This window comes from Pholis gunnellus (genome assembly GCF_910591455.1).
Source record: "Pholis gunnellus genome assembly, chromosome: 15".
Lineage (NCBI taxonomy): Eukaryota > Metazoa > Chordata > Actinopteri > Perciformes > Pholidae > Pholis > Pholis gunnellus.
Window position 1 is genome coordinate 18,951,457 of NC_136542.1, and position 24,846 is coordinate 18,976,302.

The following is a 24,846-nucleotide window of genomic DNA, read 5'->3' on the forward strand; positions in this document are numbered from 1 at the left end:
CACACCAGCATCCACTCTCACAGACACAGTGAGCTCCCCGCACCTATAGGCTGCTTTTTCTTCTTCTTTTTTTCACCGCAGCGCTACATTTTCATCCACATTTTGTCGTTTTGTCTCACCTTGCCAGTGACGCTTGGACGTTTATTACAAAACGACGCGCATGCGTTTGCACTTGGAATAATTTTGCAGCCTAAGTTGCATCCCGGAGACTTTGTGTCAAAGTCGTTGGCAGGATCAGAGTTGGTGATGTGGACTACTCTGGAGCGCGGATGCTGGGGGCTCTACTGCCTGTCCCTGTGGGCGTCCGTAGTCCGCGGGGCGCAAAGGTGAGATCTGATATATACTGTCATGTGTAGGTTTATTATATCAGACGGGCCCCCGTAACATTGCCTTATTTCTGTCACCAGAGCCAACGAACCTAGCAACATGTCATTTGTGAAAGCCACGGTGGACAAGATGCTGAAGGGCTATGACATCCGTCTGCGGCCTGATTTTGGAGGTAACAGCCCCCCCACACCCCCCCGTGTCCTCTGCGTTCATGTGACTAACATTCAGCTGTGGAGCCCCGTGCTTACACTCTACTGTCATGTTCTCAATAGGCGCCCCTGTGGATGTTGGCATGAGGATAGACATCTCCAGCATCGACATGGTGTCCGAAGTCAACATGGTGAGTTCCCCTCCACGTTCTCCCCGCAGTAGACCGGCGCCACGTGACACATGTCGGCCGGCTTTCTATCTGCCGCAAACGGATAGAGACGGAGACAGAGACGCTCGAGTCCGGTTCGCCTCTGTACTCAGTGCAGCAGCACCCACACACTACACACACACCTACACGCACACACTTTTCCGCAATGTGTCAAAGCCAATTCGTATGCATCAAGTACTTCCCCGCGGTGTCACAACCGAGAGAGACAGAAAGAGAGAGAGTGAGAGAGAAACAGAGGGAGAGAAACAGGGAAAGAGAGAGGCAGAGAAAGAGAGAGACAGGGTGAGAGACAAAGAGAGAGAGAGGGTGAGAGAGAGAGAGGGTGAGAGACAGAGAGAGAGAGAGAGACAAAGAGAGAGAGAGGGTGAGAGAGAGAGAGGGTGAGAGACAGAGAGAGAGAGAGAGACAGAGTGCGAGAGAGAGGCTTCAGTGGCTTCACACACATCCATGACAGTCCGGTGAGGAGACCTCCTATCGGCGGGGAAACGGAAACGAGGCTTTAAACTTGAAACAAGTCAGCCGTCTGTGTGCACATTCTGTCCGTTTCTTGGCCTCAGTGCAGTGATTATATAACGGCTGTCAGTGAGTCAACAGGAGGCACAGAAAAGCAGTGTCGGCAAAATATGATTTGACCCCTTAATACAGGGTACACTGCAGCGCCCAGTGTTATACAGCAGAGCCAAGTGAGAGGTCCATGAGACCGTGTGTGCTGCAGGGATTAGGACATTGACACGTCGCATGCTGATAATATAGCCTACTTACTTCGGAAACAATTCTCATTGTTTTACTAAAACAGCTGGGCAGCCACCAAGTCTAGTTTTGCAAAGTTTGATAGGTTTTGGTTGAACATTTTCACCTAAATGTCTACATGAACCCTTTTAGATTAGGTCCTCGGTCATATTGTGCATCTATAACAATAGGTAGCTCCGTATGGGCAACATTCTAAGCCCGCCGTTAGCGATCCAATCAAAGGCCAAGGAACTGATTTTCAAACCCTCTTCCAACTGTACACCGTTCAGTTATTGCGTTTCAAAGTACACAAGCTAAAAGACGCTCTAACTTCCATTTCACCGGTTGTCCCATATAGACGCAGTAGAACGGTGGTCCCTGTAGTAGTATTTGTTGTTGTCGTCTATGTCAAATGTGGTGTCACATCTGCAAGAACAATCACGATGAACAATGTTTCAGTTCCTGATAGTATGTGGAACTTCGATTCAGAAACAGGTCCTGGGAAGTGGCCAAATAAAGTGCAGGGACTCATCCTCAAAGTGGGAGCAGAGCCATGTTTGGTTACAGGTCATTGACTTGCGGGGTGTATTTGCTTTCTTACAACTCACATTCAGCTTTTGAATAACTGTTATGGTGTAGGAGTAATTCCATTTTCTTTCAAAGCCTGAGACTGCAATGTGTCATTTTGTCTGCGAGCTGCTGGTTATTTTTATGGCTTTACCTGTACTATAAATGCTGCTGTAGCAAAAAAATGTCCCCTTGCTATCTATCTACAACAACAGTTTGTCAAATATTTTAGTGCCACCTACAGGCGAAATTGTATCAACTTCTACAGACTTGATGAGCATCCCCATGTGTACAACTTTGCTGAATTTGGTTACCATGGAATATTACATTAAAGACATATGGAGGTTAATAATAAGTAAGGCAAGTCTTTTTTATCTAAAAAAAAAAACAGAATTGGGAAAAATATCTGGTTTTGATGTTGCTTTGGCGCCACCTGCTAGCTCAACAGAATTGATAATCTACCAAGAATAATAAAGTGAAAGTGAAACAGCACCCGCATGATTATGAGACAGCCCTGCTATGCACTGAGCCAGCATGTCATGATGTGATCAGCAAGAAAGACTTTTAACTGCATTGCAAATACGGGCTATTATATTAGAGAGCGCTGGAGATGCATTGAATGATGGCGCATGAGAAACATCTAGATTAACTTTGTTTATAGGAGCCGTGTTCTGAGGAACATTGCCAAGAGCCAATATCAAACGCTGAACCATGTAATCTAACAAGGAGAGATGAACGTTACCAGGGCGTAACCCCAGAGCCAGCAGGGGGTCCCTGGAAGACAGAGAACAAAGTCACATTTGGTTGAGGAAAAAGTGATTTGTTTGAAATGTTACTTAGAAGCAGTGATAATTCAGAAGCACCACTGAAGTGGACATTTTTCAATTCTTTTTGTGTCACCTAGGTTAGACTTGGTTACCATGGAATATTATATTATTAATAGTAATACAAAAAGATATGTCAGTTCATAATAAGTAAGGTGATGTAAGTTTAAAAAAATCTTTTTCTTTTTAAGACAACAGAATTGAAGAAATGTCAGGTTTCATGTTTTATCTTTGCTTTAGCACCACCTGGGATACCGCTGAACACAGTGGGAGTAAGTAGCAGAAATGTTGAAGCAGTAGTAGTTGTATTAAAAGCTGCAGTAGTATGAGAAGTAGTAGCCAAAGACAGGAATTGAACCAGTGATCATTGGTTCGCCAATATAAATGGCCAAATTTGCCATTATAAATATGAACACAAAGAAAAATCTTATAAAATCACTTAAACATTTTATGAAGTATTATGAAAAGTAAAAGCTATAGATAGCTTTAGATAGATGCCTGAAAAAAGGCTGCGGTTAACACAAGCTAAAGAGATTTGCATGTTTTGTTCTACGACAGTAAATAAAAGGCTTAAAATTAAGATTTTATGCCTCTTAAAAATGGCGGTTGACAGAAAATTGCGAAATGAGACTACAGGTTGTTCGTAGCCCATAATGATAGCTTTTGACCTATGGCAGTGGTGTTCGTTTATGAACAACGTATCTTGTTATTCCGATTGTAAGACAACCACTCTACCTCTAAGCCACAAATCTTTGGCTTTTTGTTGAGGGAACCGGGGCAATGCTAACTTGTGGGTTGGCCTACAGAAATCATTATTCCTCCAGAACTCTATACAAAAAACAATACCTCTGGTTCTATTTTTTATCGCTCATTTGTTACCAGTGTTAATAATTTATAGATATACATATATATATATATATATCTATATATATAGATATATATATATTAGTGCTGGGCAAGTTAACGCATTATTATCGCGTTAACGCATAATTAACGGCGACAATTATTTTGTCGCGTGTTAATGCAGTTTTTTTATTATTATTAAGCGGACATTTTTAACACCAGAACCGGCCGGCTGACCTGCCGTCAGCGAACGGTGTGCAGCTGTCACTTCCGTCTTTTCCTGTTTCCTTCACCTACATTCCCCTGGGTCCTAAGTCCCTCCATGTACAGCTTCTTATCACCCTCTATGTACCAACGTACATTTATTACAAATACCACACATATTACACAGTAATCAGCGTTGCATAGTGTCTGACCTAAATAGCAAAAATAGCAATTTTTTTTTTATTTTTTTATTTTTTAAAGTGTTTTTGTTTGGAATATATATAGTAAGCATTTCATTTAGTTATCGCTACTGAGAATTTATCAAACATAAAAACATGACGTAGATAGGTTTGCAGTTTTCATGGTGTACATTTCAAATTGCATCTCTTACACACATGAAAATAAAGTTATGAACACCGGCTGAATATCTATTATCAGAATCATTACAACTGTATTTTAACTGCTACTGTGTAAAGAGAATACTGCTGTTAAAAAGCACCATATTTGTTTAAAGTCTTTGCAAACCAAATGTTATTGCACTTTTGTTCATATAGCAGTACTTTTAAAATAAAAGTGCGCAATACACTACTTTTGAATTCATTATTGAACTTTCCGCATAACAATGCGATTAATCGCGATTACAAATTGTAATCGTTGCCCAGCACTAATATTAATATATATATATATATACTGTATATACATATCCTCCACTGGATATCACACTATGTTACTGTTGAGGGCAACTATCATTAGCATTATTTTGTAAATGGTCAATCAAATTAGATTAGATTGTAATGTGTAAACGGCCCGCTTCAGAACCGGTTGTCCCAAAAAAAGCTCTACTTATTTGAAAAACTCAATTACCATTAGATCGCGACAGATGATCTTGAAGTGTCAGGATAGATATTAACAAATACTACATTAAGTTAATGCTGCTATGCTTTGTGCGTAATTAATTTGGAGACACACATCCACTCTAAGTTCTCAGAAAGTCCCCAAACTCGTGCAGTTTTAGTGATTTGTTGTGTTGGGGGAACTTAATACACTTTGTGAAAGACTATCAATATCAAATTCTTAATTATTTGCACCTTCTTTTCATTTAGCCATTGAATGTAATATGTTATGTTTCCTTTTTTTAATGTAAAAAAACTGTTGTAACAATTTCCTGTGTGTTTCCCAGCTTGTTATTGCATGTTACTCAATGTATTTCATGTTCCTAGTGTTTCTTTTGTGTACCTCTCCCTTTCCATCAGTTCATTCTACAGGAGGACTACCATGGTACAGTAAATTGGGATGGGCTCTAGCTCGCTCATAGCTACCACCACTTCACTGGCGCAGTAATAGGGGAGACAACAATAATTTTTGCCTCCCCCACTTTCAGGTGTAATAGTGCTAAAGTTGTCTAAGCCAGGTATAACGGTCATTGCACTACACCTATTTTCACAAGAGGTGTTTGACTAATGGGTGCGTCCTTAAAGTAGCTGATCGCCACATGTTTCTGTTATTCATCTGTCCCCTTTTATCAAATGCTAGCAGTAGATTCTAATTGAGTACTTTTTTTGCTTCTGTACTTTTATTTGAGCACAATTTATGGATACTCTACCCACCTGTGAGAATATGATATGAGGCTGGAAAGTTTGGCAAAAGAGTGGAATTAGAGGAATGCTAGTGAAGAGTTTAAAATGGAAAGGGTTCATCATCTGGGAGCATGAGTGATGTCAGTTTGTTTCATGGCAAGCCGCACTGATAATTCTTGATTCCAAGTAGAAATTGTAGCACTAGTTTTATAGTGGCTTAACGGTAAAAGCGAAGGATTACTGAAAGAATTTCATTCAAATGCAGCCATTTATTTCATGTTATTCAATGGGGGGAAATAGTTGACAGTAGCACTAGATCAAAGCTTGAGGGACCATTAGAATGATTAGGATTCATTCTCTGGGGACCACAAGTATTCATACCAGTTTTCATGGCTTTCTTGTTCTGGACCAAAGCGTTACATCAAAGGATGGACCAACTTAGCCATCCAGCCTTAGTCATCAGACATGCTGTGCTGTCAGATGCAAGGGCAGCTGGTGAGTTAATGCGACAGTGATGCGACACAAGGTTTTGCTGTACGTTGCCGAAGTCCGGCTCCTTCTCTCAGCATGTCGACTGATTGGCTGTGGCAACGTTTCTGCCCAAGTGACGCACTGCTCTCGATGCAAAAAGGACACAGCATGCATTCATGTCTAGATAAACATGATATTTGTCTTGTGGATGTCAAACACTGGCTATCCCAGCGTCACAGGCAAATACAAGGGCTTCTCAACAGAATCAAAGAGAGTTTTATTGCCATGTATATTTGCACATACTATACAATTGTTCTGGTGCAGAACAAAATATACAGCACAATGGCTCTGCCCTCTACTGGACTCTATGTGTAATACTTTATATATATCTTTTTAATACAGTTGTTTGTAGGAGATGTTTTCACAGAAATCTAAAATATATATTAGAGAGGGAATTATGACCTGTTTAACGTCCACTGCTGCATTTACAGGCTAGATAGTGGTGCCATCACAGACCTCATAGCTGGCTCTGCCCTTCCCGTCCCGTTTGGCTGCAGAGAGGGCCGAGACAGGATATCATGGTTTGATAGCTGCTGTGCCATAGCTGGTGGCTCGTCCTCTAGAACAGTTTTACGGTTTAAGTGGTGATGCATCTGCGCATTAACAGAAAGGGTGAACCTGACACTAAGACCGGATCCTTTCCAGTTATGCAGCATCCCTCCCCCGTTCATAGGGTTGAGGAGGTGGATACATTTTTCCCAGGAGGAGAGAGCAGCAGAGCTCCGGGCCCTGTTATGGAAACTGTAACTGCTGTGTCAACTATGTCTGTCGTCCCCACTCACGACAGAAAGGGATGGTTTTACTATGTGTACTTCCTAGTTCCCAAGAAGACGGGAGACTTCAGACCCATTTTGGATCTCCGCGCATTGCCCGCAAGTCGATATGTATGCTGACCATCAGGCAGTTACTGGAGCTGGTTCAGCCAGGTGATCGGTTCACTATCATCGACTTAATGGAAGCATATTTTCATGACGAAGGGGCTCTAAAACACAGAAAATACATGTGTGTCGCCTTCCAGGGAGAGTATCTACAAGTACAATAAGTTGTCATTCGGCTATTCCCTAGCCCCCTGCACCTCCAGCAGAAGAGCAGCCCCCTACCACACCAACAAGTGGAGTATCTGCAGGATGCTGGCCACTCAGTCAGAACTCAGTTGGCAAACTGCCGTGGGGTGTGACGGTGACAGTGTTGACTGCCATGCAAGTGCTGAGGTTCATGGCAGCTGCCCAACCATTGATGCCGCTGGGGCTGCATATGTGGTTACTGTACAGGTGGTCTGCCAACCTCCGCTCGGATACCATGAAGCACAAGCGATGCTTGATTACCATTCCCGCATCGGTAGAGAATTACCTACGCTTCTTGGGATCCTCAAAACACCTGTTGGCATGTTCTATTTAACGCCAATCCCCAACAGGCACACTGTAGAGCTGTTGTGCCTCTAGGATGACATGGTCCGTAAAGCCCTTTCCAAGAAACACTTGGCAGGGTTGTGTTGTGAGTGCATCTCCCAAGCCAATAGGCAGGCAGGAAAAGACCATCCGACTGTGGTCCGCGCACAATCTACTTGCAGCATGACAGTGTAGCTTACCCCACCGAACAGGTGGGGTAAGCATGGAGGATCAATGCCTTGCCCATTTATACGGTTCTATTTCTTAGACATGTTGGGCTCCTTTTCAGGGTCTGTGCTCACTGGAAAGAGACAAGACTGGTGAAAAGGCAGGGTGTGAGTCGGTTGTATTGCACTTGACCCCCTTGTAGGCATTTTGTGTTCCTTGTTGAACTGGGCAATGTGGTGTGCACGGTAACTACTGCTTGTCTTTGACCCCTGCAAGCATGGCTCTACCCAGTTCTGTTAAGTACTATCTGGGTTTGCTGGGGCCCCCTACTTCTCTGCTTTGGCGGTTTAGGTTCGAAAGAAGTAGGTGGGCTTTCGCAGGATCCTGTGTGAGTTTGTGCAAAGGTTACGATATTGCAACCCTAGTTCTATAAGCACAGGTGGAGCCCTCCACCAAGGGAGGAGGTATGGCAGTGAAAAGCAAGCTCATTATTTGAGGAGTGTATTACCCATAGGTTCCAGTTTAGAGCTCTGCCTGTGTTCAATTGTAGGGTTACAATACCTTAAACTTTGTTTTTGAAAGAAGGTGCCAAATATTGACCTGGGCATGTGCAAAAGTCCATGGTGTGAAGTATAAAGTGCAAAGAATATGTGCATGCAGGAAGATTAGGTTATTTTAACATCTGGAGATAGACATATTTCACAGTGGATCATTACAAATTGTTTGCTTTGAATGGTATTCTATGTCATCCATGTTTTTGACCAGTAAAGTTTGGGTTTTCTTTCCTGTTGCAATTTGTGGTTCATCAGCTGCACAAAGCTGACTAATTCTTGGCTATCTCACTGTAAGTAGCTGTCCTAATTGAATAAATTAAAGGTACAGTGTGTAACATTTTGGTGGATCTATTGGCAGCATTGGAATATAGTATTAATTACAATGTTTTCTTTTGTGTATAATAACCTTAAAATAAGAATAGTTGTGTTACTTTAGAATGAGCCAAATATTTTTACATAAGAAGCTGGTCCACTTCATGTAAAACAGCCACCATGGTTCTACAGTAGACCAAAATGGATAAACCAAAAACTGGCTTTGGGCCAACTATGTTCCAAGTGTGTAGGAGATCTACCTCCTTCACACTTGGCACACAGGAGAAGTTTCAGATTGTGGCAATCTGGAACCTCACCTCTAGATGCTGTCAAATCCTACACACTAACCCCTGATCCAATCTAATTAGAACTACTTTTGAATAAAAACACAGGTCAAGTACACTAGTTTTTTAATGATGGTTAAGCTGTATTTTAGCAATAGCAGAACATATTTTTTCCAATGATGTTGAATGATTTTGGATATAACATATATGTGCAAATGAACTAACAGTACTAAACTAAGACATGACATTTATTTGACACTTCAACATGAAGGAGAATTCAGGAACCCTATTTTATTCTTTAATTTGCAATAGTGCTAGAGAGAGAAATGTCACTCCACCCTTGTGACTTTGGCATTCTCCACAACACAATGATCTCGGTGTACTGGATATTATTCTCTTGCTTTCTGCAGCTCCACATGTCTCACATCCAGACTTTGGACGGTTTGTAGCTGAACTCTAGCAGGACAGTTTGTTTTGTTTCTGATGAGGAAAAGTAGATTTGTTACCATAACCACAATAAATTGGTCCGACTAAGTGTCACAATGTACTTTGTTGAGATGTTTGAGCATGTCTTTGCATGAACTCTATAAGTGTGGTGTGTTTTAATGACAAATCTTCTGATAGAGAACACCTTTGTTGAGATGTTTGAGCATGTCTTTGCATGAACTCTATAAGTGTGGTGTGTTTTAATGACAACTCTTCTGATAGAGAACACCGCCCAGAGGCTGTAGAAAGCTTGCTGCTGCCAAAATCAATCAATAGCATCAGCACACAAGCAATAAGCAGCTTATCGGCCGTTAATGAAAATGCTTGCCTTCAGTCCCATCAACATCTATCTACATTAAACTGACATCCAACTAATAAGATTACATAGTAGTAATGGATCTGATAGTTTTGTCTATTAGTAGTCATTTAATCCATCTTAATACCAGCCAGTGTCTAGCCAGTGAATGATTTGGAGTGTTTTTAACTCAAAACAACCTGGTATTACTGCTCTCTAACTCAGATTTATTTCATACTGGCTGATATGTGAACAAGATTGAAAACATGTAATCCTGCAGTATACTTGTCAAGGCTTAAGCAACATATATGATAACCTAATTTACAGATTCTGCTGACTTGATTGCTGACCCTCCCACAGGACTGTTTTTTTAGAGAGCGTTGTGTTGTCTGTGTATGTCCTCAGGGGTGGGTCCAGTAGCCTGGGGTGGCACGTACTACCCCTTGAATTTCATTGGTCATTATGACCACCCCACTATGATGGATATCTGCCCAGCCTAAGGCGGGACTTGGTTTAAGGGTTTGTCTGTCTGACAATTAAAGCAAACCTTTATATATAGATGCAATTCAGTATAAATCTCAGAGGTAGTAAGAGTAGTGTCTAGCCTTAGTAGCCTGCCAAAAGCCGCAGAAGAATGAGAATAAGATCTTGTTTTGATTTGGAGCTGTCAAACACATGTTACGTCTCTGGGGATTCTGGGCTGAATGTGTTACAGTGCAGTTTACTAATGTAAGTGCAATTTTTAAACGTCTATACTGTTTAGCTCTAGTCAGCTAACCTACTCAAGCCTGGTCTCATTCCCTGGTCAGAGAAACTACCGGCCGTCCATTCCCTCCGTACATATAGGGAGGAGGTCGGGTTAGGCGGATGGGTTTAATAGGGCTGTACCAAATAGTTCGAAGCTATGGTTGTAAGATTCATGGTTGCCCATAGATGTTTGATTTAAATGTGCATTGATATAATGCTGTGGCGGGCCGTGTGTTTTATACCTGGGCCTTCAATGCTGTCATACTACAGTTGAACCAACTCCTAATAACCTCATTATTACGCCACAGCTACAGTTTATTATTCGTTTTGTGTAAAAAAAACGCATATTCATATAACACTGCAACATTTGACAAGTGAAATAAGATGTTATATGAAACTCAACACCTATGAGGGCTACAAATACATTAACTGCAGAGTGCAGATACATGAATACGCACAAAACTATAAAGAATGCAGGTCTATCACTATGATGCAGCATGACGGGATGCTGTGTCATTACCGGGCAATACATATCAATGTAATTAACACAATGACATGAACAAACTCACAAGAACCAGTTACATTATATGACAACAAAGCAGGTAGAATAACATAAAACCCAAATAACACGATTCAACAGGCCTCTGCACATTCCAGCAAAACTGTGGTGCTAAAACATGCATTCCGCCACACACTCAAGAGCACCATTCAAATATTATTCACATCAGAGGGAACAATATTAACCATATCATAAAAACGATACCATAGAAAAATGAACACAGTAGTAATGCTACTGCAGATGTAAAAACAAAAGCAGTTCACTTACCATAGCTGCTGTTCACTTAAAGATAAAGTCCATCCTCCTTTCTTTGATTACAAAGAGTTCAATGACACGGTTATACAGAACATCGGTGCAGTTCAGTTCCAGCCAGAGGTCCTTCTCGATTCATGGACGCCCATGATGACAGTCGAGCCTCCACAGTTGTATTTCTTTAATACATTTTAATGCATTTGAGGGCTGAAAATGTTTGCTCGACAGAGGCAGTAGACATTGGGATTGTCACTGCCAACATGTCACGCTAGCCCACCGACCGATCAAGCCGCACGTTAATACTGACGTACTTGTAGGCCACCGAGACAGCTCTGACATGTCAAAGAATACGTCCAACATGTCAAACTAAAAATCTGATTGGTTGAAGACTATGACAATCAACAATATCCCCATTTACTTGAACTGCAAAGGGATTCACTTGTAATTCTGAAGGCCTTGGGCAGATTTTTTTACTTAGAGACAACATAGGGGCAAAATCTGATTGGATACAAGCTGCGCTGGAAGCACTGCAACTGAGGAAGACAGTAGCTATGCAATGAGATAATAAGCTAATGGGGAAAAATATTTAGATGATGTTTAGCCTTTCAAAGAAAACATTTTCACAACATTCAAATAAAAAAAAAAATTTTGGTTGATGAAGCTGCATTCGAAAAACCTCAATAGAATTAAATCAATCTATTTATCCGCTGCATTACTTGATATATTGTATTTCTTTGTGTTGATTCAACTAAAGATAACTTCTCTGAGCCAATATGGATGAGAATACTGATCTCAGATGCTCGCTATGTGAATTCTACTCTAATTATATCCGGTCATGCACTAGTTTACACTAGATTATTGGTAAATTATTGAGCTGTAATACAATGTGAGTGTCAAACTGTTAATTGTACTGCTCATGTAGTAGTGTTTTAAAATGTGCTAATGTAAAGTGGGGAGAAATGCAATTGTATCTATTTGAATACTATCTTTGTCTACAATTATTGGAGTTTAAGAGAGTCCATATCCATCATATCCATTTTTTTAATATTAGGTTTGGAAATAATATTATTTTTATTCCAAATAGGTTGAAATGAATGAATCCTTAATTATCCTTAATTCTGTTTTTTATTATTTTTTTTTTTAGAAATCACTGCCAGATATAAACGCCAAGCTGTTGTTGTATGACTACTATACCTGTATGAGTTACTGCAAAGGGAATTAAACATCAAATCCATCATCTCTCAGCTCTTTATTTCATCCTCTGGAGATTTGGCCTTAACTGGTGTTTTGACCGACACACCTGTGTGAACCTAATGACAAAGACAGAGGTAGTGCCCAGACTGAGCATATCCCTCCAAAGCTCCACATCATGGATGGTCTTTTGAGCCAGATGTGTCATGGGTTTCCCTTAGAGATGGAACCATTACCAGCGTATGAGGCTTGTGGTGCAAGCCCGAGAAAGCATATTCGCCCCCAAAGCACAAGACAGATTATGAGTTAGATCAATTAGGCAATATAATTAAGAGATACAGTGAGGAAGTAGTCACCAGCACAATAATGCCAGGATGACCTCCCTCCCCCACCAAGGTGCCCAAACAGGCAGGATGCTATTCTTCAAGAGATTTTTATTCAGCAGGCACAGCGGCGCATGTCATCAGATCTAGTTGAGCTTGGAGCACTGGGAACGGACATGAGACAGTTAGTGGATGCTGTCGTGAACCTTGAGAGCCCACCTTCTTTTTATATCAGCAAGCCAGAGTTAATGTATGTTTGGGACAAATACAGGGGATGGGATGACCCACTTCTAACACAGAAGCTTCTGCAGCGATGGAAAATCTGGGAGAAAGAACTACAAGTCCTACCTCAGATCATTCTGACATTTCCAGTCTTCACAGAGAGGTGCATGTATTTTGCAAAGCCTCTGAAGAAGCTTACTGGTCTGTGGCATACTTCCGGACCACTGAGAGACATGGTGGAGAATATCTGTCGTTCCTGATGGCCTGTTCCACAGTCCCTTTCAAGAGATTTCACTCAATGCCCTGACTGGAACACCTACTGGTGCACAGCTATCTTAAGTGCAAGAGCTTACCATCAATATCGATCAGACAATCTTGTGGTCTAATTCTCAAACTGTGCTTAAATGGCTCACATCTGAATCCTGCCGATTTAAGGTCTTCATCAGCACCTTTATCAGATTAGAAGCTGACCGACAGGCATGCCTGGAGATACGACACGTAGGAAAAAGCTGAAGGCCAAATATATAAAGAAGGAACATGAAACTCCCCGCGACCTGTCTGCTGAGAACAGCCTCATGAAAGTGATATATGACTATTTTGTAATGTACACACAAATGTAATTCGTTATAGAAAGTAAGTTGGCGATTTCGAAGTCATTCTTTTTAAATTTCTATATTCTGTTCAGAGGCGGCTTGTGCGTGCCTAACTGTATTCCAGCGGGCACAGCTAAACCACGGCTACCACAGCTGATCCCGGTCACGTACTAAGTATGTATGTTGCCTATTTTTGTAGTAATACATATATTTTGTTTGAATCTGCCATTTTTGGTTTATGCCTTGAATGTAATTCGTTTTTTCCGGTTTATCTTAGTTTGGATTTGTATACCCGGGAATCCTGTTTCCCAGGGTTAAATCTAACTCCAAAGGGCTCAGATGGATGGGTTCCTGCTGGACTACAGCCTACTAAAAGCCTGTAAGCCAGTTTCTAGAAGCAGTCGACTTCTCACTCTGTCTCCAGAGCTAGATGAGAGTGGAGATCTCATCCGTGGTGGAAGAAGACTTCGTCAAGCAGAAGACCTAGAATTGACAGCTCTTCATCCAGTCATCCTAGACCTAGAGTGACTAGGCTTCGACAGCTGCCTCCACCACCCAGGCCCAGAGTGAGTGTTCGCTGTGCTTCGATGCTCCTTCTGGATCCTGAGAGGGCATGATGCTGTTCGGCGCTACCAGTACAGCTAGGCTGACTGTTGTCGATAGGGGGCCAGACCAAAGATGGCAGACCTACCAGCAGCCCATCTGCACCTATTCAAACCTGCTTTTCATTCCTGGATGGACTGCTTCAGGCTATTCAAGCCTGGAAAAGAGATAGCACCTGGAAAAGAGATAGAGGATCATATTGAAGTGCCTCACCACCAGGCAGTATACTTGAACTGCTTTATTGCTATCAATACAGATGTTTTCCTAATGGTCCTTCGTCGGTTTATTCCCGACAGACGTCCGCCTGCAGAGCTGTTCACCGACCAGTAGGGATGGGTCTCGTTTGGGTTTTTTCCGATACCGGTGCTAAAACGATACTTTTAAAACGATACCGGTGCCTAAACGGTGCCTGAACCGATACTTTTTTTATTGCCAAGTCAAATTTAACAATATATTTAACTGTTTAAAGTATACTATACATATTAGTGCTGGGCAACGATTACAATTTTTAATCACATGGATTTTTTGCGATTAATCGCATTGTTATGGCAAAGTTCAATAATTAATTCAAAGGTAGTGTATTGTGCACTTTTATTTTAAAAGTACTGCTATATGAACAAAAGTGCAACAACATTTGGTTTGCAAACACTTTAAACAAATAAGGTTCTTTTTAACAGCAGTATTCCCTTTACACAGTAGCAGTTATAGTGTCATTATACTTAATGTGAATTTAATTCATACTTTGTTGGCATCTTATTCTGAAAACCGGATGTTCTTCTGAAGAAACCGGATGTTGTCTCACGTTAAATCTTTCCGCTAACTTTCGAAGTCCTTCGCTCGCTCCCGATCTGTACCGTTTGAATGCGTTTACCGGGAATTTCAGCGTATAGGTCACTAACATGTAAGTGTCTGCTGAGTTGACCACGGAGACCTGAGGGTCTGCTGACTTTACCGCAGCGATGTCCAGTAGTCTCCATTCCTCCACCGCTGCCAGTGAGCAACGGACTTTCAAAATAAAAACAGCCACACTTTTGACCGTTTACCTTTCGGCATTTTCTCTGTTAAAAGGTTGATGGCTAGCTAGCTGCTGTAGCTATACAAACGGTAGCTATCGTTACCTGCTGCCAGGACGGAGTCATCAGAGTAGTGTTAAAAAAAGTATTTCAATCGGCTCAGGCACCGAAAGGAAGCACCGAAATCTGCGTTGCCTTTCGGTCCGGTAGGTACCGGTCGTATAGGTCGGTAGGGTTTCGGTACCCAACCCTACCGACCAGGGGCCAAATTTTAAAAGAGGAGAGTGCAAATTCTGTGAGACCTTCAGATCCAGTGACTCCCAGTGTTCTTCTGATGGGGTGGCCTGATGGTTCGCTACCTCAGGTAGTTCACCCTGAGAACGAGCTCATCAGTAGCCGTCGTTGAAAGCACTTCCATTTTGATCACATCCTGGCTCATTTCATCCGGCTCTACGTGCCGAGTCTGCAAGCTCACATGAAGTGGCAGACCACACCAGATGACATGACAGAGAACTGTGCGGTGATGACCACTGATCCACATATTTCCAGGGCCCTATGGATCCTTGGAAGGGTGGTCAAGACTCATCCCAGCCCTGACGGGCAGATGAAGGTCTGCTGACGTGAAAGCAAAGGAGAGAGTCTTCATCTGCCAGTTGCCAGGCTGGTTGCCCTCCCTATACTTCCCTCTGGGCAGTCCAACTGCATTCCAACCTTTGAACTTTGCTGCAGTATATGTAGTACATACATCGGAGCGACTGTGGCTCAGTTGTAGAGCAGTTTGTTCTTCAATCAGATGATAGACGGTCCGATCCCCAGCTCTGCTAGTCCATGTCGATGTGTCCTTGGGTGTGAATGGGTGAATGATTACATGTAGTGTTAAAGCGCTTTGAGTGGTCGAGACTAGTATAAGTACATTTACCATCAGTATTGTTAAATAAATAAACTATCTTATAGTTTCAAGGGCAGTTTCTGTGATTAATTTGTGCATGCGTTTTGTTAATAGCTGGTTGTTTTAGTCAGTGCTCGGATTCAAACCTTCACTGTTCACTCTATTAATGTGGAATAGTACTTTAACTATTGACATTTTTACTGAACACCACTTTTGAGACTTCAGTTTTGTTATTGGTCCCTGATCCCACGGTAGTGCCCTGTTATTATTAATCTATGTGAATAATCATATTGATATTAATACTTGTATTAATATTAATAATTATTTTTTATACTTGCTAATAACCAAACACTGCCAGATCCCAACACTGTCATTATCCTAGGGTTAAAATATCACAACCTTAGTTCAATGAGGAGAGACTTGATTAGAATTTAACAATGATTTATTATACATGCATAAAATATGAATAGTGCAAAGTCTTTGGCGATTGGACTCCATCCTGAAGTAATATAACCGAGGGGTAGGGATACTGTGGTCTGATAAGGCCTAATCCCCCCTGGAGTCCAGACACTGGTGGTGGTGGTGGTGGTAGTGATGAAGATGATGACGAGGAGCATGACTGTGATGCTGACTGGAGGTGACTGGGGCGGAGGAGGATCGCATCTGCTTAGAGCTGAAATGACAATGACAGCAGCAGAGATGAGAACACTTTTTAAAGTTTGACAGCTACGATGTGATTGGCTTCAAGGAAGCTGTGCAGAACCTGGTTGGTTAACTTAAAGTGAACGCCCACAATCAACTGAAAGTAATCACAGGGAGAGAGAGATTATGAATGAAAAGAAGAGTAAAGATACTCTTCCTGACTGAACTTACGCTTAAGCTTCATTTATATCCATCCATACGAATATGACTGGAAAAGATCTACTAAGCCATGTCTCATATTCTTGCCCATATTCTAACCATATCTTATTTAGGCAGAACACTTCTCACACTCATGCTCAAAACCAATACAAGATCTATTGTGGAAGTCTGCTGGAGGTTCCAAATATTCTGTGTTCGTGAAAGTCCCTGGATTAGGCTGCACATGTCCAGACCACAATAACTTAAGTGTAATGATACACTTCAGTGTGTGTAAGGAAAAGATTTGTGCTTTTCTTAGAGTCAGTTATTTAAATGAAAACATTCTAAGAGTGCTCAGATGTAACAAAACAATCAGGGGAGAAGGTTTGGAAGATAAGGCACACAAGATACCTGGTACCCATGAAATGCAGCACCAGTCCCCTCTGTTAGGAACAACAGATGCACTGTGTGCAAAGACATGCTGCAGCCATTCATTTTCTATTTACATCATGTTCATGGACGGTCGGGAGACAGAACAGCGCAAGGAGGGCAAGCACGATAGCACCGATGACAGCCACAAGGCAGAAGAAAAGCCTCTCCGAGCCCTCCAATAGAGCCCCGCAGCTTCAGCAACATTTAGGTCACAGAGTAGAAGAAACGCCACAGTGAGCCGCAGCACAAACCAGCAGCTTTGTCGACAGTGAGACCACAGAAAAGGAAAACGTTGCAGAGAAAGCAAACGATGACAGTAGATGTAGTTTGAAGTTTCACTGTCCAAATAATGATCTTGCGTGTTCATGTGAAAATGTGCACGCGCACACTCTTGCATGTGTGCGAAATTGACTCAGTTCCTCTCATTTGAAAGCATATGATCTTGGTAGAATGAAGTATGGGGATGTGTAAATTGTCGCTCTGTGTTTGTTGTCATGGCCTTGGTGGAATGAAGTTTGGGGTTGTGTCGGCTCTTCTCGGAGAAGTTTTTAGACAACTGGATGTTCTCATCACAATCTACCTGTGCAGACATCACGTCACTCACTCATGGCCTGACTTGAGGGCGTGTTTATCAACCCAGGCAGCAACCTCTGGGGTCTGAAGAGTGAAGCCAATGCAGACGAGCCTTAAACTTTCACGCTTTCTAATGGGCAGCAGGGGGAAACTCTTCTGGGTGCAAAAAGACGTCTGATTGTATAGAAGTCTATGAGAAAACGACTCTACTCCTCACTTGATTTATTCCCTCAGTAATTATGGTAAACATGAGTTTATGGTCTCAATCTCTAGTTTCAAGTCTTCTTCAATACAGCATGATGTTCATTTAGTAAATGATGGTCCATCTAGAGCAGGGGTGTCAAACATCCGGCCCGCCACGTCATTTTATGTGGCCCGCGCAGTATGCTTTAAGGCGGGGCTACACGGTGATTGACAGGTAGCTACCACAGTGTTATTTTCGGTCTGGGAGTTGTTTTTGTCTCAGAACTTTAACCATTTAACAGTGAGTTTTCAGTTCATAATAATTCTCAAAAACGTTTTGTGTGTGTCTATTTAAGTCTAGAAGGCCCACAGCAGCAGCAGCAGCATAACAAAACGGTTTCTCTTCCACAGAATGTGAAGTAACTAAGTGAAAAAAAAGTGCGAGGACAGAACGGTAGAGATAGAGCGTGTCGTCCTCTAATCGAAAGATTGGCAGCTCGATCCCTAGCTCCTCCTCCAGTCCATATGTGGAAGTGTCCTTGGGCAAGATACTGTATACAAATTGCTTCTGAAGGCTGTGCCCTCAGTATGTGAATGTGCACGAATGTTTAGATCAAGGTGGCACCTTGTATGGCAGCCTCTGTCATGTGTGAATGGGAGAATGTTGACATGTAGTGTACAGTGTTTTGAGTAGTCGGAAGACTATAAAGAAGCTTTATAAACACAAGTATATTTTCCATCCATTACCAAAAATCCAAGCAGGGTAAAGGATGTGTATTAAATCCATGTAGTCTATCTGTATTTCTGTTTTTCTAATTTAATACAACAAGCCTGTGAATACCAAGTTACAGACAATACGCCTGCAACTAGTTACCCGATGCGTTGGTGTGAGAGGAAGACGAGCTAGTCTGGGAGATTGAGATGCACTGCAGAGAAGAGGACGAGACAGTGTAGATACTATATGTGCAAAGGAGACGGCTGATTTGTTGTAAGTAATGAGCTTGGGAGACTAGATGGTCTGTGTAACTTGATAAAGAGCAGATTGGATCTGTTCATTGTATAGTAACAGTTGGTGAGTTGTCTGAGTGAAAACAAATTGCTAAATTACAGTGATGTAAAAAAAAACGTAAAGGATGCACCAATAAATCTGCTGCTAGTTATAAATGTGTTCAGGCTACCGGCTCTCAAAGATTGCAAAATAAAACACATAGAGGATCTGAAGAGGGGCCAAGATGTTGATATCAGTGCTCTTATGAGTGGTGATTATCATATAATAACTTTGGCATTGATCTGGTTGTCATAATTGGTCTTTTTTGACCTTTTAGTTGGTAACATGTCGCCTACTGGAATCATTATACAGTACAGTGATGCTAGTGATGATGATGTTCATGATAATCATACTCCTAACACTGTTGAAGGTTGGTGTGTTGTAAGACAATACGCCGTATGGGTCAAATATACAATATGATTCTATCAACATGAGGCGGTGCACTGAAAAACTATACATTACTCCGTTCACTGGAAAGGAGGGTGACGTGATTAGCTAACCGCGCTGCTCCTGCTGAAGCTGCATGTGGTGTAGAATCTTGAGGTGTTGATGATGATAAATCGACCCGCAATCAGAACGCTGCGGTAGACAATAATGTCGGCCATGGACGAGATGGGGCGCTTAAATCAATAGGGGGCAGATTCATCCTCTGGCAGAGGTGATATAAGTCATATACATATCAGAGACGTGCCAGCTCTTGATGCTTCTCTTAGTGTCTTGATTTAAGAGACAACAATCTTGATCACCTTGAGCCCAGTGCCCAACAGTGTCAGAAACAGGCTGTCTGCTGTAATGAACATAGCTAATCGTGTTGTCCCTGCTGTGTGCTGTCGTGTCCGTAGCTGTTGGGGATGATGTATTGACCTGCAATCAGAATGTCACGGTAGACAATAATCCAGGCCACGGTCAGTGTGGGGAGTGAATCCGTAAGGGGCTCTGATTCATCCTCGACATGGAAGAGACTTGCCAGATTGTAATGCTTTCTGAGCTGTGTCAGCATCTTGATTTTACAGAAAATAATCTTTTAATCTCAAGCACCTATCAGTGATAGGCCGTCTGGTGTAATGGAGCAGGCTTTTAGAGGATTCACCATCAGGTGGTGTGTTGAGTGCTTACAATGTACTGGCAGTCTATGAAAAATTGCAATATGCAAAACAATTGCCCAGAGCGGTTAGTTTCAAACACATGCATGAAGTATTCACAAAATTTGAGAAATACTTGGATGCAAAATGTGCAGTCTTTCATCATAGCTAATCGTAAACGCCTGCAGTGTTTCTAAAGACATGATGCCCCACAGCAGCATATCCTCTGCTGCTATTAGTAGTAGCAGAAGACATATTTATTGTATTCTTTACGTTATTACTCATAGTATTGTTATTGGCATTCTATTATACTTACAGCTACTATTATTATTTGTATTAGTCCTTTTTCTTTTATTATTATAGCTGTTGTGCTGTTACTGTTGTTGCTGTCTCTCTCTCTCTCTCTCTCTCTCAATCTCTCTATGTCCCTCTCTCTCTTTTCAACCCTCTATAAAATAAATTGGAAATTAAATGAAATTTAGTTATACCTACACATTGAGCGCTGTTATTTGATTGAAAACCAAAAAGTGAAAAATATCTCTGTTATTATTTCTACCACACTTGTGAAATTCTGTTATACCACAATTTTAAGCAAATTCAGTTTTAAGCAACCCAAAGCACAAGATGTCATACCTTGTAACACACTGAAATACTGTGAGGCATGTGAAAAAAAAAGTATGCGCCTAGAAAGAATCTGCATAAGTGTGCACCCACTCGCACCGCGGAGAGCAAAGATCGGACAACAAAGTGCCACATGAATATTTGATTCCGTCAAAAGGGAAAAAAGAAAAGAAACACGGAGAAAGTACATCATGTTTGAATTGGAGACTCTGCATCATAATGGAGCGCATGAGGCAAAATTTGCGTGCGCTTCAATAAATCCAAAATGTGTGGACACTTCTGTGAAATGCTACAGACTGCCAAACTACCTCAGTTATACATTCAAAGCGCATAATGCATCCAGATTTGACAAGTCTATAGTGTTGAAGTACTTTGTGATGGATGGGATCACACCGCTGGTGACGATGAGAGGTAGCAGGGTCATTCTAATGTGTGACAAAGCATCTGACAGTGCTGGATGGATTCATTCAGTCTGCTACCCAATGTGTCTGTCAAAACCACCTGCTGCCTCAGGGTTTGAGGATATGGAGAAAGGTTATTTTCCCATCAAGTTCAACACTAGAGAGAATGAGTACTACACAGGCAATTGCCCAAATCCTTCCGACTACGAGTATGACGAGATGAGTGACAGCAAGAAAAAGGCTTTTATGAAGTGGTATGATACAGTCCGAGGAAAATCCTTTTGTTTTCAATCAGAGATTCGGCGCTACTGTATAATGATGTGGAAGTGTTGCGCAAGGCTTGGCTGATTTATCGCGAGACTTTTCTTGAGCGCACACTGCGAGATCAGGTTGCATTCACCATTCTGACATCTAGCTTTATGAGGCTCAAAACACTATTTTTTACCTAAAAGACGCTGTGTCTCTCACGTGTGAAGGCACATACACCACACAGGAAATATTCAGATGCGTCTATACAGTAGCTTTTAACATGTAGCTCATACAGAAAACATTGAGATCAAACGTGTATTCAATCATCTTGGTGAACAGCTGTTCACAGCACACTACGTGGGCGGGTATGATGCAGCTACAAACACCTGTGTTAAGTGTCAAATGCCATGTGCAGTCTTATTTAATCCTGACACCAAAGTCTCTTACGGGAAGCTATATTAAAATAATAGACGCCTTGGAAACACAACATGTGTACTGTGCTCCAACCAAAAGGCTTCTTCCACCCTATGAATTGCTCCCGAAGGCTGTGCCATCGTTGTGTGATTGGGTGTAAATGTTAGATGGAGTTCTGATGGGCAGGTGGCACCTTGCATGGTAGCCCCTGCCATCAGTGTATGAATGGGTGTCAATGGGTGAATGATGACATGTAGTGTTAAAGAGCTTTGAGTGGATGAACTAGAAAAGCGCTGTACAAGCACAGTCCATTGCCAGCCGTCAGGCGTGTGGGGATATAATATAATAAATAAGTCGTATCTTTTACATTACACAGTCAATATTTGTTCCTTCGCACTGTTTGTGCTCTTAGCAATTTACAGAAACCCTTAACTTGTATTTAGCAATTGTTCAACAATATTGTTGGTCATTGTTACATTTTATATATATTTACATATACAAACATACAAACCTATTTTTCAAATTGTTTGTGTGTACATAAAAGTACTATATTTTTGCTGTGTCTATTTGTATATTCATGTAAATTGTGTGTAAGTATATTGAGAGCGTTTTGGGCCACTCGGGGACAGCACAACAAGCTGTAAAATACAATAGTAACACCTTATCACATCCAGCAGACACAGAGCAACGTTAGCATTCATCTGGAGTCGTGTTTGCGTCTACCCGATGAATGACGTTCCAATATTCATTGTTCTTTTAGCTCTGGGTTGGTCTCCACCAACTCCTGAAAAAAACCTATTCCGTCTCAATGTCTGTCTGCAGTTTGATGCTAGGCAGGAAGTCTACGATGGATTTATTGGAGCTGCCTGCTGCCGCTGGAAATGAGTTTGATGAGAGCCACGAGGCTGAAGAACCAACGCTGTAACGCTATGCACCATAAAACCAAAAGCTAAAAGTGGCTCAAAGGCTCTCTGGATCTGAGGGGAGCTGCAGGTTTGGTGGGTTTGTCACGAGTGAGGTCTTTCCCATTACACACAGTCATTTGATCCACATGCCACCCCACTGCCGGACCCCCCCCCCCCCCTTTCTTATGATGTCTGCAGGCTGCACCGAGAGCTGGATGTGGGTAGAAGACGAAGTAGGTCAGACAGGAGCATACTGCAGTGGTTTGCGTGCCATAGGAGCCCATGTTCTGCTGCTCTGCTTGGTTTTGTGCTGCAGAAAAAAAAATATGGACAGAGAGGAAGATATATATATATGTAGATCTATGTAGAGAAAGAAAGAGCACGAGGAGAATACAGCAGAACGTATGTCGGCACAGAGTATTAGAGAGGGAAAAAAGAGAAAAGAAACCAAGGGCATTTGCTGGCCCTGTCCGCCTGGAGCTCAGCGCGGTGCGGTGCAGTGCGATGCTGCAGCAGTGGTGGAGCTCCGCCTCCCAACTCCATGAGGTAGCAGTTTCTCATCACTGCTGCCTCATGAGCAGTGATGTCATCTTCAGCTTATTATTTGCCACTAACCGTTCCATTGGCGGGCTAAATGACTAATCCGACTGTTTTATTACTCAGTGCTTTGCTGCTGTGCAACACAGAGCATGACATCTTTTCTTCTGTTACACACACACATATGGGATCTGGAGGCCTGACACTGCTTTTGTGAAAGGAAGTCATTCTCAATATTATAGAGATTCACAGGTGAATTAAGCAAGACTTGGTGGATATTTACTATGCATATTGCAAATTACTGTCAGGGTCACTGCAATTTTTTGTTTGTTAGGTATTTACTAAGATTACAGAAAGACATAGTGTTTATTTGAATAAAGTGCCACTGAAAATGACCCGGTACTGGACTGTTTGAGTCACAGATTCATACCTGGAAAACAGTTTGATGATAAATTGACTGTTTTTGCAGCAGAACCTGGAATATTGGAATACTGCAATCATGCAGTCTTTAACCATGCAAGGATGTTTAGCCTGTGTTGTCGGGGCAGTCTTGATAAAAAAAAAAACTATTTCTTTCATTTTAAGGTCCTTGTAAGAAGCGTGCCTTGCCTTTTTTTCAGAAAGTTAGCATTTCTTTCCAGCTTGTTGGGAAATGCATGCCTAAGCATCTTTACAAAATGCAACGAATGCTGGAAAGCCAGAGAGCTGTGAGTGGAATCTTAACTGCAGCTCTGCACCTCCGATTAGCTTGATAGAAGAGGAGTGATGCAACGTTCTCCTGCCAGCTGCCCCCAAGTTAACTACAGTCAACTGAAGTGGCCTAGGCTTTTAGGAGCTTAGATAAATGACATAAATGAAGCCGTTGATTTGCTTGTCTCTGATTGCTTTATAACTACCTCGGTCATGTATTCGCTCAGTGACCTTGATCTTTTGAAGACCAGCAGCCGTCCTGTCAGCCAATGATCAGCTTTGTTTGTGTTACTATGTGTCTGCTCAACAGCCACCACAAAATAGAATTAAATGTGGACTCTTAAATCCTTCAGATAATAAACAACCAAACAAAGGTATTGTTAGATATAGTTACACATTGCCATGGCCTCCAGTACCACCGTACGGAATCCTGGAGTTATCTTGAATCAGGATGTGTCCTTTAGCTCCCACATGAAGCACACTTCAAGGACTGCCTTCTATTAAATACGTAACATTACAAAAACCAGACACATCCAAAACAATGCAGAGAACTAGCCCACGCATTTGTTACTTCTAGGCTGGGAAATGTAATTCCATATTATCCAGCTACCCCAATAAGTCTCTCAGACTCGTCAGCTGATCCAGAATGATAAATGATAAATGGACTGGACTTGTATTTCTCTTTTCTAGTCTTCCGACTACTCAAAGTGCTTTAACACTACATGTCATCATTCACCCATTCATACACCGATGACAGGGGCATGGTTATATAATATTCATACACCACAGGAACAGCCTGCTGGAGCTAATTGGGGTTAGGTGTCTTGCCCAAGGACACATCGACATGGACTAGCGAGCGAGCCGCCGATGCTCTGATCCTGCTCTACCACCGAGCCACAGAATGCTGCGGCACGTGTACTGACTAGGAAAACAGATCCTATTGGTCCCATGTTACTGATGCTTCTCTGCAGTGGCTCCCTTAAGTACCCTATTACCCCACTAGATCAACGT

At 42.0% G+C, this 24,846-nt stretch overlaps 1 protein-coding gene across 2 annotated transcripts in view; it reads left to right on the forward strand.

Annotated features, from left to right (window-relative positions):
- Nucleotides 1-246: 246 nt before the first annotated feature.
- The window catches only part of gabrb1 (gamma-aminobutyric acid type A receptor subunit beta1), a gene marked incomplete at both ends in the record, with an annotated part of 49,316 nt that continues 24,716 nt past the window's right edge, over nt 247-24,846 (forward strand). The window contains 3 exons of one of the 2 annotated variants that reach the window (XM_079174423.1): nt 247-326; nt 408-499; nt 600-667. In XM_079174423.1, the coding sequence (XP_079030549.1) occupies nt 247-326; nt 408-499; nt 600-667 (240 nt within the window). Of the gene's footprint in view, nt 327-407; nt 500-599; nt 668-24,846 lie in introns of those variants that run through there. The other variant, XM_079174424.1, reaches the window with a different exon arrangement.